The following is a 12738-nucleotide window of genomic DNA, read 5'->3' as shown; positions in this document are numbered from 1 at the left end:
GCCCCTGCTCTACCTTAGCCCCGCCCCCATCCCCCTGAGGACTCTGCAGCAGGGCCGAGCCTGCACTCACCGATTGTGGGAAGTGCAGCGACCCAGCCCCAGCTGAGCTGCTGGTGAATGCTGGGGGGTGATTCCCCTCTGCCCCCACAAGCCAGCTCCGCCACCCCCGAGGCCTGGGGCACCCCCACCCTGCAGGGGGGGGGGGGCTGTGTAGGGCCCCAGAATAGCTAAAGACAGCCCTGGCTGGGGCACATGACATGACTGATTCAGGACTTTTGAGGTGCAAGTGTTACCATTTGGAGTCATTAACACAGGAGGCACATTTCAGCGGCTAGTTAATCAAGTGTTGGCCTTTACTCATGCCTACTTCGATGATAGTGCCATCTTCTGCTAGTCCAGGGCAGTTCATCAGGATCACGTGGGAATTGTACTGGAGAGACTTGGAGCTGCAGGTCAAACCCTAAAGGTATAAAAATGCTAGATGGGGGCAGCCCACGTCTCTTATCTAGTTAGCAGAGGCAGGTTTGCCTGGATCCCTTGAAAGTGGAATCCATTGATAACTGGCCCATTCCCCAAACCAAAAAGCAAATCCAGCCATTCACAGGCTTAGCAGGTTTGTGGAGGGTTTCAGCCCCCCGTGGCTGCTATCACAGAGCTCTGCAGAAAGCCATGCATGGAGCGCAGCCTGTCTGACAGGCTTTGAGGCAGGAAAGAGGATTCTGCCAGGAAAGCCTGTCTGGCCAGTCCAGGCTTTGACCAGGTGTTCGGACTCTGCACTGATGCATCCAGCACTGGCCTGAGACATGCTGATGGGATGTTAGATGGGGTGGGATCTGAGTTACTACAGAGAATTTTTTCCTGGGTGCTGGCTGGTGAGTCTTGCCCATATGCTCAGGGTTTAACTGATCACCATATTTCGGGTCAGGAAGGAATTTTCCTCCAGGGCAGATTGGGAGAGGCTCTGGAGGTTTTTTGCCTTCCTCTGCAGCATGAGGCACGGGCCACTTGCTGGAGGATTCTCTTCAGCTTGAGGTGTTCAAACCACAATTTGAGGACTTCAGTGGCTCAGACACAAGTTAGGGGTTTGTTACAGGAATGGGTGGATGGGATTCTGTGGCCTGCGTTATGCAGGAGGTCAGACTAGATGATCATAATGGTCCCTTCTGACCTTAAAGTCTATGAGTCTATGAGGAGAGGCTAAGGGAACTGGGCTTGTTTAGTCTGCAGAAGAGAAGAATGAGGGGGGATTTGATAGCTGCTTTCAACTACCTGAAGGGGGGTTCCAAAGAGGATGGAGCTTGGGTGTTCTCAGGAGCGGCGCCAGGGTTTTTGCCACTCTAGGCTGCAGCACTCCTCTGAGCATTCAGGGGGCCTAGGGTCTTCGGCAGCGGGGGTCCTTCCGCTCTCCGTCTTCGGGGCACTTCGACTACGGGTCCCGGAGCGAGTGAAGGACCCGCCACCGAATTTCCGCCGAAGACCCTGAGCGGAAGGACCCCCCCACCGCTGAATTTCCACAAAGGGCAGCAAAATGCCGCCCCTCAAATCCTGCCATCCTAGGCGACTGCCTAGGGTCATCTAGTGGAAGCGCCGGCCCTGGCTGTTCTCAGTGGTAGCAGATGACAGAACAAGGAGTAATGGTTTCAAGTTGCAGAGAGTTTAGGTTGGATATTAGGAAAAACTTTTTCACTAGGAGGGTGGTGAAGCACTGGAATGGGTTACCTAGGGAGGTGGTGGAATCTCCATCCTTAGAGGTTTTTACGGTCAGGCTTGACAAAGACCTGGCTGGGATGATTTAGTTGGGAATTGGTCCTGTTTTGAGCAGGGGGTTGGACTAGATGACCTCCTAAGGTGCCTTCCAACCCTGATATTCTATGATTCTATGCTTTTGTTTTTATTTTTTTTCTACAGTTGCTTTTAATTTATTTTTCTGCATAAGCTACTACTTTGTATGTGATGTAAAATATGTAGTTGTAAACATCTAACACTAGTTCATACAGTAAGCTACTCCTTCACATATACTTCCTATGACTCAATGTACAGTGGTATCCTTGTCATCGGTAATGACAATAATACCACCGCATATTGAAACTCATCACATGGAGAGTAAATATTTAACAATGAGCTCTTCAGTCTAGCAGAGAAAGGTCTAACAAGATCCAATGGCTGGAAGTTGAAGCTAGACAAATTCAGACTGGAAATAAAGTGTACATTTTTAATGTGAGGGGAAGTAACCACTGGAACAATTTACCAAGAGCTGTGGTGGGTTCATCACTGGCTCACAGCCCCACCCCCACTGGCAATTTTTAAATCAAGATTGGATATTTTTCTAAACAATCTGCTGTAGGATTTATTCTAGGTCAGTTCTCTGGCCTGTGTTATACAGCAGGGGTGTGGGTGTGTGTGGGGCAGGGCTCAGACTAGACGATCAGAGTGCTCCCTTCTGGCTTTGGAATCTAAGAGTCTCTGCAAAGGCAGTAATCTCATTGAGGCCCAACTTCAATGTATACCCCAAATTAAGAAAAACAGTAAAAGAACTAAAAAACTAACTTCAATGTATACCCCAAATTAAGAAAAACAGTAAAAGAACTAAAAAAGAGCCACCGTGGCTTAACAACCATGTAAAAGAAGCAGTGAGAGATAAAAAGACTTCCTTTAAAAAGTGGAAGTCAAATCCTAGTGAGGCAAATAGAAAGGAGCACAAACACTGCCAACTTAAGTGCAAGAGTGTAATAAGAAAAGCCAAAGAGGAGTTTGAAGAACGGCTAGCCAAAAACTCCAAAGGTAATAACAAAATGTTTTTTAAGTACATCAGAAGCAGGAAGCCTGCTAAACAACCAGTGGGGCCCCCTTGACGATGAAAATACAAAAGGAGCGCTTAAAGATGATAAAGTCATTGCGGAGAAACTAAATGGATTCTTTGCTTCAGTCTTCACGGCTGAGGATGTTAGGGAGATTCCCAAACCTGAGCTGGCTTTTGTAGGTGACAAATCTGAGGAACTGTCACAGATTGAAGTATCACTAGAGGAGGTTTTGGAATTAATTGATAAACTCAACATTAACAAGTCACCGGGACCAGATGAGTTCTGAAAGAACACCCAAGAGTTCTGAAAGAACTCAAATGTGAAGTTGCGGAACTATTAACTAAGGTTTGTAACCTGTCCTTTAAATCGGCTTCAGTACCCAATGACTGGAAGTTAGCTAATGTAACGCCAATATTTAAAAAGGGCTCTAGGGGTGATCCCGGCAATTACAGACCGGTAAGTCTAACGTCGGTACCGGGCAAATTAGTTGAAACAATAGTAAAGAATAAAATTGTCAGACACATAGAAAAACATAAACTCTTGAGCAATAGTCAACATGGTTTCTGTAAAGGGAAATCGTGTCTTACTAATCTATTAGAGTTCTTTGAAGAGGTCAACAAACATGTGGACAAGGGGGATCCGGTGGACATAGTGTACTTAGATTTCCAGAAAGCCTTGGACAAGGTCCCTCACCAAAGGCTCTTACGTAAATTAAGCTGTCATGGGATAAAAGGAAAGGTCCTTTCATGGATTGAGAACTGGTTAAAGGACAGGGAACAAAGGGTAGGAATTAATGGTAAATTCTCAGAATGGAGAGGGGTAACTAGTGGTGTTCCCCAAGGGTCAGTCCTGGGACCAATCCTATTCAATTTATTCATAAATGATCTGGAGAAAGGGGTAAACAGTGAGGTGGCAAAGTTTGCAGATGATACTAAACTACTCAAGATAGTTAAGACCAAAGCAGATTGTGAAGAACTTCAAAAAGATCTCACAAAACTAAGTGATTGGGCAATAAAATGGCAAATGAAATTTAATGTGGATAAATGTAAAGTAATGCACATTGGAAAAAATAACCCCAACTATACATACAACATGATGGGGGCTAATTTAGCTACAACGAGTCAGGCAACAGATCTTGGAGTTATCGTGGATAGTTCTCTAAAGATGTCCACGCAGTGTGCAGAGGCGGTCAAAAAGCAAACAGGATGTTAGGAATCATTAAAAAGGGGATAGAGAATAAGACTGAGAATATATTATTGCCCTTATATAAATCCATGGTATGCCCACATCTCGAATACTGTGTACAGATGTGGTCTCCTCACCTCAAAAAAGATATTCTAGCACTAGAAAAGGTTCAGAAAAGAGCAACTAAAATGATTAGGGGTTTAGAGAGGGTCCCATATGAGGAAATATTAAAGAGGCTAGGACTCTTCAGTTTGGAAAAGAGAAGACTAAGGGGGGACATGATAGAGGTATATAAAATCATGAGTGATGTTGAGAAAGTGGATAAGGAAAAGTTATTTACTTATTCCCATAATACAAGAACTAGGGGTCACCAAATGAAATTAATAGGCAGCAGGTTTAAAACAAATAAAAGGAAGTTCTTCTTCACGCAGCACACAGTCAACTTGTGGAACTCCTTACCTGAGGACGTTGTGAAGGCTAGGACTATAACAATGTTTAAAAGGGGGCTGGATAAATTCATGGTGGCTAAGTCCATAAATGGCTATTAGCCAGGATAGGTAAGAATGGTGTCCCTAGCCTCTGTTCGTCAGAGGATGGAGATGGATGGCAGGAGAGAGATCACTTGATCATTGCCTGTTAGGTTCACTCCCTCAGGGGCACCTGGCATTGGCCACTGTCGGTAGACAGATGCTGGGCTAGATGGACCTTTGGTCTGACCCGGTACGGCCTTTCTTATGTTCTTATGTTGACCCAGATGGTGCTGTGTTGTAGGGGACTGTGTGGATGATGCAGTAGGGGGTTCTCTCCCTTCAGAGGCAGTTTTCACCTCCGTGCCCATGGTGGTGCTGTACATCAGGGTGTGGGGGTGTGCTCAGTATGGGGTGCTCTCCCTCCCCAGTCAGAGCTGCACCCAATGCCCCCAGTGTGGAGCTAGGGGGCACTGTGCTGCAGGGAAAAGTGTTAGTGCCTCAACAGAGGGTGCGCTTTCTTCTGAGTCAGCACTGATCTCCGGGCCCTATCAAGGTTCTAGGGGACGCAATTCTACTGAATGTGCCATTTCTCAGCTGACATATCAAACCGAGGTTCTGGTCATTAAATGTCCTGTGACCCTTTCCCCTGGGTGCTCTGGCTGAATTCTAACTTGGGTATTTAATTTCTCTCTGCCTAACATCCTCCTCTGTCTGGGTTCAACTGGCTGCACAATTCTTTCTTTCTTCTCCTAAAATCGGTTGTGTTGCTGGTGCAGAATGGCTGTTGTGCTCCATCCCAGAGGTGGACGCATTTCAGTGGGGATTGAATTGCAATAAATCATTTACTTACGGCTTAGATTTTGCTTTCTTTTGCACTGCTGCAAACACAGAGCTACTCAAAGGAAGTCAGTGGAGTTACTGCAGATTGCACGGTTATACCTGAGACCAGAATCTGGCTCACAGCCTGTATAATGCTTTGGGATCATGCTGGATGGCACCGTATAAATGGGAAGTGTCATTGTTAACAATAATCTCTCAACCATTGTGTTTGCATTGCACAGATCTGGGACTCGGTGGAGAAGAGTGACATTGGCTGTACGGCTGGCAGTGGAAAGAACAATCTGGGGGTATTTACGGATGCTGGACTGGCCCTGGAGACAAGCAATGGGATTTCCACAGCCCAGAGAACAGGTGTCACTCTATGGAGCTGAATGGTCACCAGGAGTGATGGAGGAAGGGAGGAAAGAGTCAGCAAAGCAAGGCACAGTGACCTACGCCACAAGCCCAGAGTAGGGACATCGGTCTAGCAGGGCAAATCCCATGGAACGGCCTAGGAATGGAAATGTTGGGGTTACAGTGGGGGATGAGAATAAAGTCCTGAATTCCCACTGGCCCCCACCTATTAAAAGAGGGATTAATTTTAAGAATAGGATGGTTCCGAGGAGGGGATTCAAAGACCTTCTCTTCTAGTCCATTGGGTTTCTCCCACTTCCAAAGTATCTTTCTTCCCCCTGGCCTGGAGGGGACGGGCAGATGGTTGGTTATTCTCTCTGACTCTCTCTACCCCAGGCTGCAGGCTTTTGGGGGCAGCACACGAGGAGGGAGGAAGGAATGAAGCCTCCTTCAGTCTCCTCTTTTTGGTTGCCCTGGCTGGCTGAGCATCTGCCCAACAGCTCTTATGTGGCTCCCAGCTGGGACAGGAAGGAGCAATATGTTAAATGCCAAAACGGCTTTTCTGGTTTTCTGAATTCCCCCTAAATCAACAGGGTTCTGCTCATTGAGGCCTGGACACATCTAGGAAATTTGGGAACTGACCAGATGCGGTGTTCAAAAGTTACCCTCTTACATCCAGACAGAGAAATGGCAGCAAGTTCAGTGTAGGGCCTCACTCGATGGGTGGGTTTTTATTTTCTGTTTCTCACTTCCTTCTGCAGATCCAGAGTGTCCTCAGCCAGCAAAACGACGGCGTCGCTCCGTTCAGCTCATTGAGTATAAGGCAAACAAAGGTAGGTACTAATCGGGATTCCCTAGCGTGCCCAGTTTCACCCTGCTACAACCTCCTGCCAGCTGCATTTCCTGTAACAGGAGATGGGGGAGTGTGGATAGAATTCCACATGGGGAGAGATTGGAACTGGTCAGTTTATAGAGGGGATGCGAGAGAGGTATAGAAAACAATGAATGGTAAATTGCTCTTTGGGGCATGGACCGTCTCTGTTCTGTGTTGGTTCAGCCCCCAGCACTGTGGGGTTCTGGGCCATGACTGGGGACCCAAAGTGCTACACAACTGAAATAACAACAACAGCTACATTGTTACATTACCCATATTAGCACAAGGAGATACTCAACCCAACTGAATGGTTTCTAATTAAGAATTTATAAAAGGAACTATTTTCATACACGATGCATAACTAACCCATAGTACTCACCACCACAGGATTGTATTGAGGCCAAGAGCCTAGCAGGATTCAAAAATGATGAGCCATTTACATGGAAAAGGAGGATGTTCACCATTCCATAGGATAGGATTTTTTAAGAAGACCTATACATCCTTATGCTTCAGGGCATGAGCCAACCTCTAATTGGAGTCAGGAAGTCTCTGTGGGCAGGTTATTCCACTATGGGGTTTCTTGCACCTTTCTCTGAAGCTGCTGGTGCTAGTCACTGTTAGAGACAAGATACTGGATTAGGCAGAGCAGAGTGCCCGTTCCTATGTTCCTTCTTTGGCCATGTCTACTAGTAAATGAGAGAGAGCAAGCGAGAGAGAGAGAGCGTGAGGACTAGAAGAAGCTTGTAGGAATGACCTTCTGGCTTGTACATTTCAGCGGCAGATTACCAGGACCAGAAGCTGAAGAAATGCTGTGAAGACGGGATGCACGAGAACCCCATGGGGCACAGCTGCGAGAAGTGGGTTGGGTACATCCTGAGTACAGCCGAGTGCAAGAAGACCTTCCTCGACTGCTGCAATTATATCAAGACCATATGGGACAAGCTGCAGCGGGAGCTCCACCTGCAACTTGCAAGAAGCAAGTACCAGGGATTCAATATCACTCAGAGGAGCAAGGCTGGGGGGATTGTTAGAGAATTAAGACCACACCACATGAACCAACCCTGCTCATGTTCACAGATCCCCCCGGGGGGAGATGGACATGAATGCAGTGGCAGCAATCCTGTTAGTCTTGCACCATGTTGATATGGGGACCAAGATGAGTCAGGGTAATAACCTCTTCACAGGTTGCCCCTGAGGTTTAACCTTTGTTTTTAAAGCACAGTCCTCTACCACTTGAGCTACAGGGGTAACTCCCCTAGCTAGAAGTAGTAGTAGGCTCTTACCCTTTGCAGAACACCCACTAGAGGGCACACATGTAGCACTGAGCCAGAGGCTTATACCAGTGTTATAGGAGCCCAGAAAAGGCTAGCTCATGAGGGAACAGCAAGGCAGGCATGGAGAGAAGAAGAAGCCTGTGGCTTCCCCTCCAGCCATTCAACCACATTCTAATTCATGCTCTTCTGGGCTGGCAGCATCAAAACTTGGCAATGTAGGTCAAACCAGGGATGCTTTCAGGTCAATTCTAGAGTAGGCCAACCCCCAAGTCCTTTCAGATTTGCCCTATCCCAATCAGTGTCACAGCAAAGCCAGACAGTCTGTGGTTTAACTTCCCAGGTGACTTGGATGAAGATTTCTTGTCCGAAGAAGATATCACCTCAAGGAGCCAGTTTCCAAAGAGCTGGCTGTGGCAAGTGGAGCAGCTGACTGAGCGACCAAATGAACTGGGGTAAGAGCATGTGGCCGTGCCACTCCCATTCATCAAAGGGCCACATTCAGACGTGGCATGGTGTAGCTCCCACTGAAGTCAGTGTCTCTCCACCAGCAAGATCCCCAGTGGAGCTGGCTGGGATTATTTGTCATGAATTATGGCTGGAATTCAGCAGCTGATCCATATTCATAGAGTCACTCCTAGATTTTTAAGGCCAGAAGGGGCCATTAGATCATCTAGTCTCACCTTCTGTATAACAGAGACCAGATAATTTAATTCAGTTACTCCAGTTTTGAGCCCATATTTAGGTACCTAAAAGAACTGGCCTAACTTCCAGAGGTGCTGAGCAACCAGTGCTATCCCCTGGCTTCAGCCCTAATGAAAAACCAGGCTGCTGATTTAGGTGCCAAAATATGAATGTAGGTGTCTGGCTGTTTAGCTTTGGCCTTTTATCCTGTTCGGGAACCGTTCCTCATTTCCGTTTGTTATTCAGGGTGTGTTATTGGGTTGCTGAGTCATGAGATATTGATGTTGCTTTCTAACTGGATGGCTGAACCTCTTTTTAAAAAAAATGGTAAATGAGACTCAGGGCCAGGCCCCTCTCCACTGGAATGGGATATAATTCCCCTGCTTGGATAGCTCAGTAGTTTAAGCGTTGGCTTGCTAAACCCTGGGTTGTGAGTTTAATCCTTGAGGGGGCCATTTAGGGAACTGGGGTAAAAACCTGTCTGGGGATTTGTCCTGGGTTTGGACTAGATGACCTCTTGAGGTCCATTCCAACCCTGATATTCTATGATTCATTGAATTAGACTTGGACACTACAATTAATGTCCTTACCCTTGAGACCTTTAAAGGAGGATCTAGATCCTTAGCTGGGGACTGTCCATGAGTCCTAGCTCCTTCCTTCTGTAAAAGACTCTGTCTTTCTCTTTCCATGTAGAATTTCTTCCAAGACATTGCCTATTTTCCTAAAGGATTCCATCACCACCTGGGAAGTCCTGGCTGTGAGCCTTTCAGAGACCAAAGGTGTGGAACACAATGAGCTCTCCAGAGAACAGGCAGAAAAGCTAATGGGGAAAAGACACCAGGCCACAATGGGCCTTGGAAAGGCCACAGTGAGATGGAACAATCTAGGAGACAGCAGACACATTTCAGGACTAAAGTATAAGCCCCCCTGTCTCTGACCCTGGGTCTTTCCCCATTGCAGGGATCTGTGTGGCTGACCCCTATGAGATAAAAGTAATGAAAGATTTTTTCATCGACCTCCATCTGCCCTACTCTGTAGTGAGGAATGAGCAGGTGCAAATCCGGGCTATTCTCTACAACTATCGGGACGAAACAATTAAGGTAAGTTCACTGCCTCATGGGCTCTGGAATGGACCTGAAGTGTCAATGCTTTGACAGACAGCCAAACCAAAACAAAATGATGGAAGGCTTGTTCTTCTAGGGCCTGATCCCTTTGGGCTGGACACCTCCCATTGACCTTGTTGGGTGCTCAGCACCTTGCAAGATCAGGGCTGTGGAATCTACCCATTAAGAACATAAGAACGGCCATACTGGGTCAGACCAGTGGTCGATCTACCCCAGTATCCTGTCTTCCGACAGTGACCAGTGCCAGGTGCTTCAGAGGGAATGAACAGAACAGAACAGAATGATCCATCCCCTGTTGCCTATTCCCAGCTTCTGGCAAGATTGCATGATATAGAAGGAGGTAAATAAATACCCTTCTGTCTGCCATTCTTCTCTGGCTGGGCCTCAAATCTGTTAGTGGGTATCAGGTTCGGAACTTTCTGCTGACTCACACCGGTGGGTCTCATTACTTCCACTCAGGAACACCACAGGCTGTGGGCCTCTCTGAGGCAAGACAGAACTGGGGGTGGTCCTGAAGGGCTTCTCAGAAAGGAGGTCAGGATACAGTCACATGCTTTGTAAGTACAGTCATGTCTGTTATTTATTAAGATTAAAGGCAAACTCCAGTCAGAGGGTATGATTTGGATCAATGCCCTACAGTGTCATGGTCAGGGCCGGCTCCAGACCCCAGCGCGCCAAGCGCGCGCTTGGGGCGGCGTCCCGCGGGAGGGCAGCAGGCGGCTCCGGCGGACCTCCCGCAGGCATGACTGCGGAAGGTCCGCTGGTCCCGCGGCGCCGGTGGACCTCCCGCAGACGTGCCTGCGGAGGAGCCGCTGGTCCCACGGCTCCAGTGGAGCATCCACAGGCATGCCTGCGGGAGGTCCGCCGGAGCCACGGGACCAGCGACCGGCAGAGCGCATCCCGTGGCGTGCTGCCCTGCTTGGGGCGGCGGAAATCCTAGAGCCGCCCCTGGTCATGGTGTGCAGACTGCCTGCTCATGAATCTCTGTTCTCTTCTCAGGTCCGGGTGGAGCTGCTGCACAACCCAGTTTTCTGCGGTGCATCCACTTCCAAGGCTAAATACCGGCAGATCCTTGACATCAAAGCCAAGTCCTCCCTGGCCGTGCCATTAGTGATTGTCCCATTACAGCTGGGATGTCACTACATTGAGGTCAAGGGAGCGATATGGGGCAGTTTTGCGTTTGATGGCGTGAGGAAGAAACTGAAGGTTGTGGTAGGTATCAGGTGCCGGGGGCATGATATCTGCTGGAGAGCAAGAGGCTGGAGGCCAGATTGGCTGGGTTCTAGAATTGGTGCTGTACTTTAACCTGTTACATTAATACCCTGCATCTCCATCCTCGTCTCACTTCCTCCCCTCCCCTGTGGCAACTACAGCAGGGCTGGGGCTGGCCTGGTTATCTTGCACTCGCTCCTCTGAGTCGTCATATAAGAGACCTAAGTTCAGTTCCTCAGGCCCAGGGTCTTGCTCCTTGGACCAGTGGGTGCTGGAATCAGCGCACCCAGGGAGAACCTCATATCACTCGGCAGAGAGAGCTGAGCAAATGAGCAGCATTGGTGGGTTGTGAAGGGCGTCCCATTGGCCTGTCCCAGGAGATCACTGCAATGCTGGGTGAGAGGAAGATCCTCCACTGAAGATCAGGGCATAGAAAAGTCCTTCAGGGAGGTCACAGAGCAATGATGGAATTAATTGAGCTTCTCACTTCCTTGCCCTGCCAGACTCTGTTGTCCAGATTCATAAGAATGGCCATACTGGGTCAGACCAAAGTCCATCTAGCCCAGTATCCTGTTGTTAAGGCTAAACTCTGGCACTTCTAGTGCAGAAGGTGGGGGCCCGCAAGGATTCTAAAAATTAATACTGGCCACTCCAGCTTTGTATTAAACTCCCAAAGTTACAGCTTTTCTCTGACGTTGGCTTGGTAAACGCTGCCAGCACCCAAATGCAAAAAAAAGCTCATGGAGGGCATGAGAAAAAAAACAAAGGAAATTAGTTGTAGCCACCAGCTAATCAAACAGCAGATGCACAAACCTCTTAGGACACAAAAATCCAAATCCTTCTTAAAAACGGTAAATTTTATTAAAAACAAAAAGGAAGAGAATACATCTGGAATTTAGGTTTTTGCTAGATTTTAAAAGAGCAATTCCAAAAATCAAGCACCCAAACTAGCTTTCTTGGGGGTTCAGCTTAACCGTTACACGCAAACAAAAGCATCAGGGGTTAGCACAGAGGAGATCCACAAGCCAGAATAAGAAATAAACCTGATTGTGTCTAACTAAACATTCCCTATCCAAATAATTTCTTGTAGGTATGGAAGATACTTTTTCATACCTGGTTCAAGGCTTCTACAGCATTCCTGCTCATAGCATTGCTGCTCTGTGTCCCTGCAGCCCAGAGAACAACAGACAAAGGGAAAGTTTCTTTTCCAATTTTTAAAAGTTGTAGCCTTCCCATTGGCTCTTTTAGTCAGGTGCCCACTTTTTTTTCTTTACTGGGGTGACTTTTTAACCCTTACAGGTAAAGCAAGTAGGAAACAGCTACCCAGAGGGATTTTACAGCTAACTGGCTGGCTGGGTGTCCATCAAAGGGAGCTACCCTCCCTCCCTTCATTTATCACACCTGTCTTCCAACAATGGCCAATGCCAGGTGACCCAGAGGGAATGAACAGAACAGGTAATCATCAAGTGATCCATCCTGTCGCTCATTCCCAGCTTCTGGCAAAAATTCCTCCCGTTCATCTGTGGTGGAATCAGTGGTGTTACGCTTGGGATGAATTTGGCCTAGGGACTTCTTCTTGGATGCATCCTAACCAGGATCCAAAACAAAAGGGGACGCTGCCTGAGGTTGAGGTCAGATTCCAGACTCATTGGGATGGAGCCTCTTCTCAGTTTCACTTGATCGCGGACTTCCAGTGGAGTCACTCCTGATTCATGCTGATCACAAGATCAGCAAGTTGCTCACCTTTTCCTACTGCTCTTCATTGTCTCTGAATGCTACTATGCTTACTATGCTTTTGTCGTTCCTTTCTAGCCTGAAGGGATGAGGACGACCAAAAAAATTATGTCTGTGGTACTGGATCCATCTGCGAAAGGAGCAGGTGAGTAGCTGCACTACTTTGCCTTTATGTGGTGCCTCTCATCCTGAAGGTCTCAGAGAATTGCA

General features: G+C 47.7%; 1 protein-coding gene across 1 annotated transcript in view; it reads left to right on the top strand.

Moving 5' to 3' along the window:
• The first annotated feature begins 4822 nt into the window (after positions 1-4822).
• The window catches only part of LOC120394936 (A.superbus venom factor 1-like), a 45012-nt gene continuing 37096 nt past the window's right edge, over positions 4823-12738 (top strand). Inside the window, exons 1-9 of the mRNA XM_039519130.1 lie at positions 4823-4843; positions 5518-5647; positions 6391-6462; positions 7279-7479; positions 8118-8229; positions 9152-9237; positions 9419-9558; positions 10582-10794; positions 12607-12673. Of these exons, the coding sequence (XP_039375064.1) occupies positions 4823-4843; positions 5518-5647; positions 6391-6462; positions 7279-7479; positions 8118-8229; positions 9152-9237; positions 9419-9558; positions 10582-10794; positions 12607-12673 (1042 nt within the window). The remainder of the gene's footprint in view (positions 4844-5517; positions 5648-6390; positions 6463-7278; positions 7480-8117; positions 8230-9151; positions 9238-9418; positions 9559-10581; positions 10795-12606; positions 12674-12738) is intronic.

Source organism: Mauremys reevesii, unplaced genomic scaffold (assembly GCF_016161935.1).
Source record: "Mauremys reevesii isolate NIE-2019 unplaced genomic scaffold, ASM1616193v1 Contig84, whole genome shotgun sequence".
NCBI lineage: Eukaryota > Metazoa > Chordata > Testudines > Geoemydidae > Mauremys > Mauremys reevesii.
This window is presented reverse-complemented; position numbering and strand designations above follow the sequence as displayed.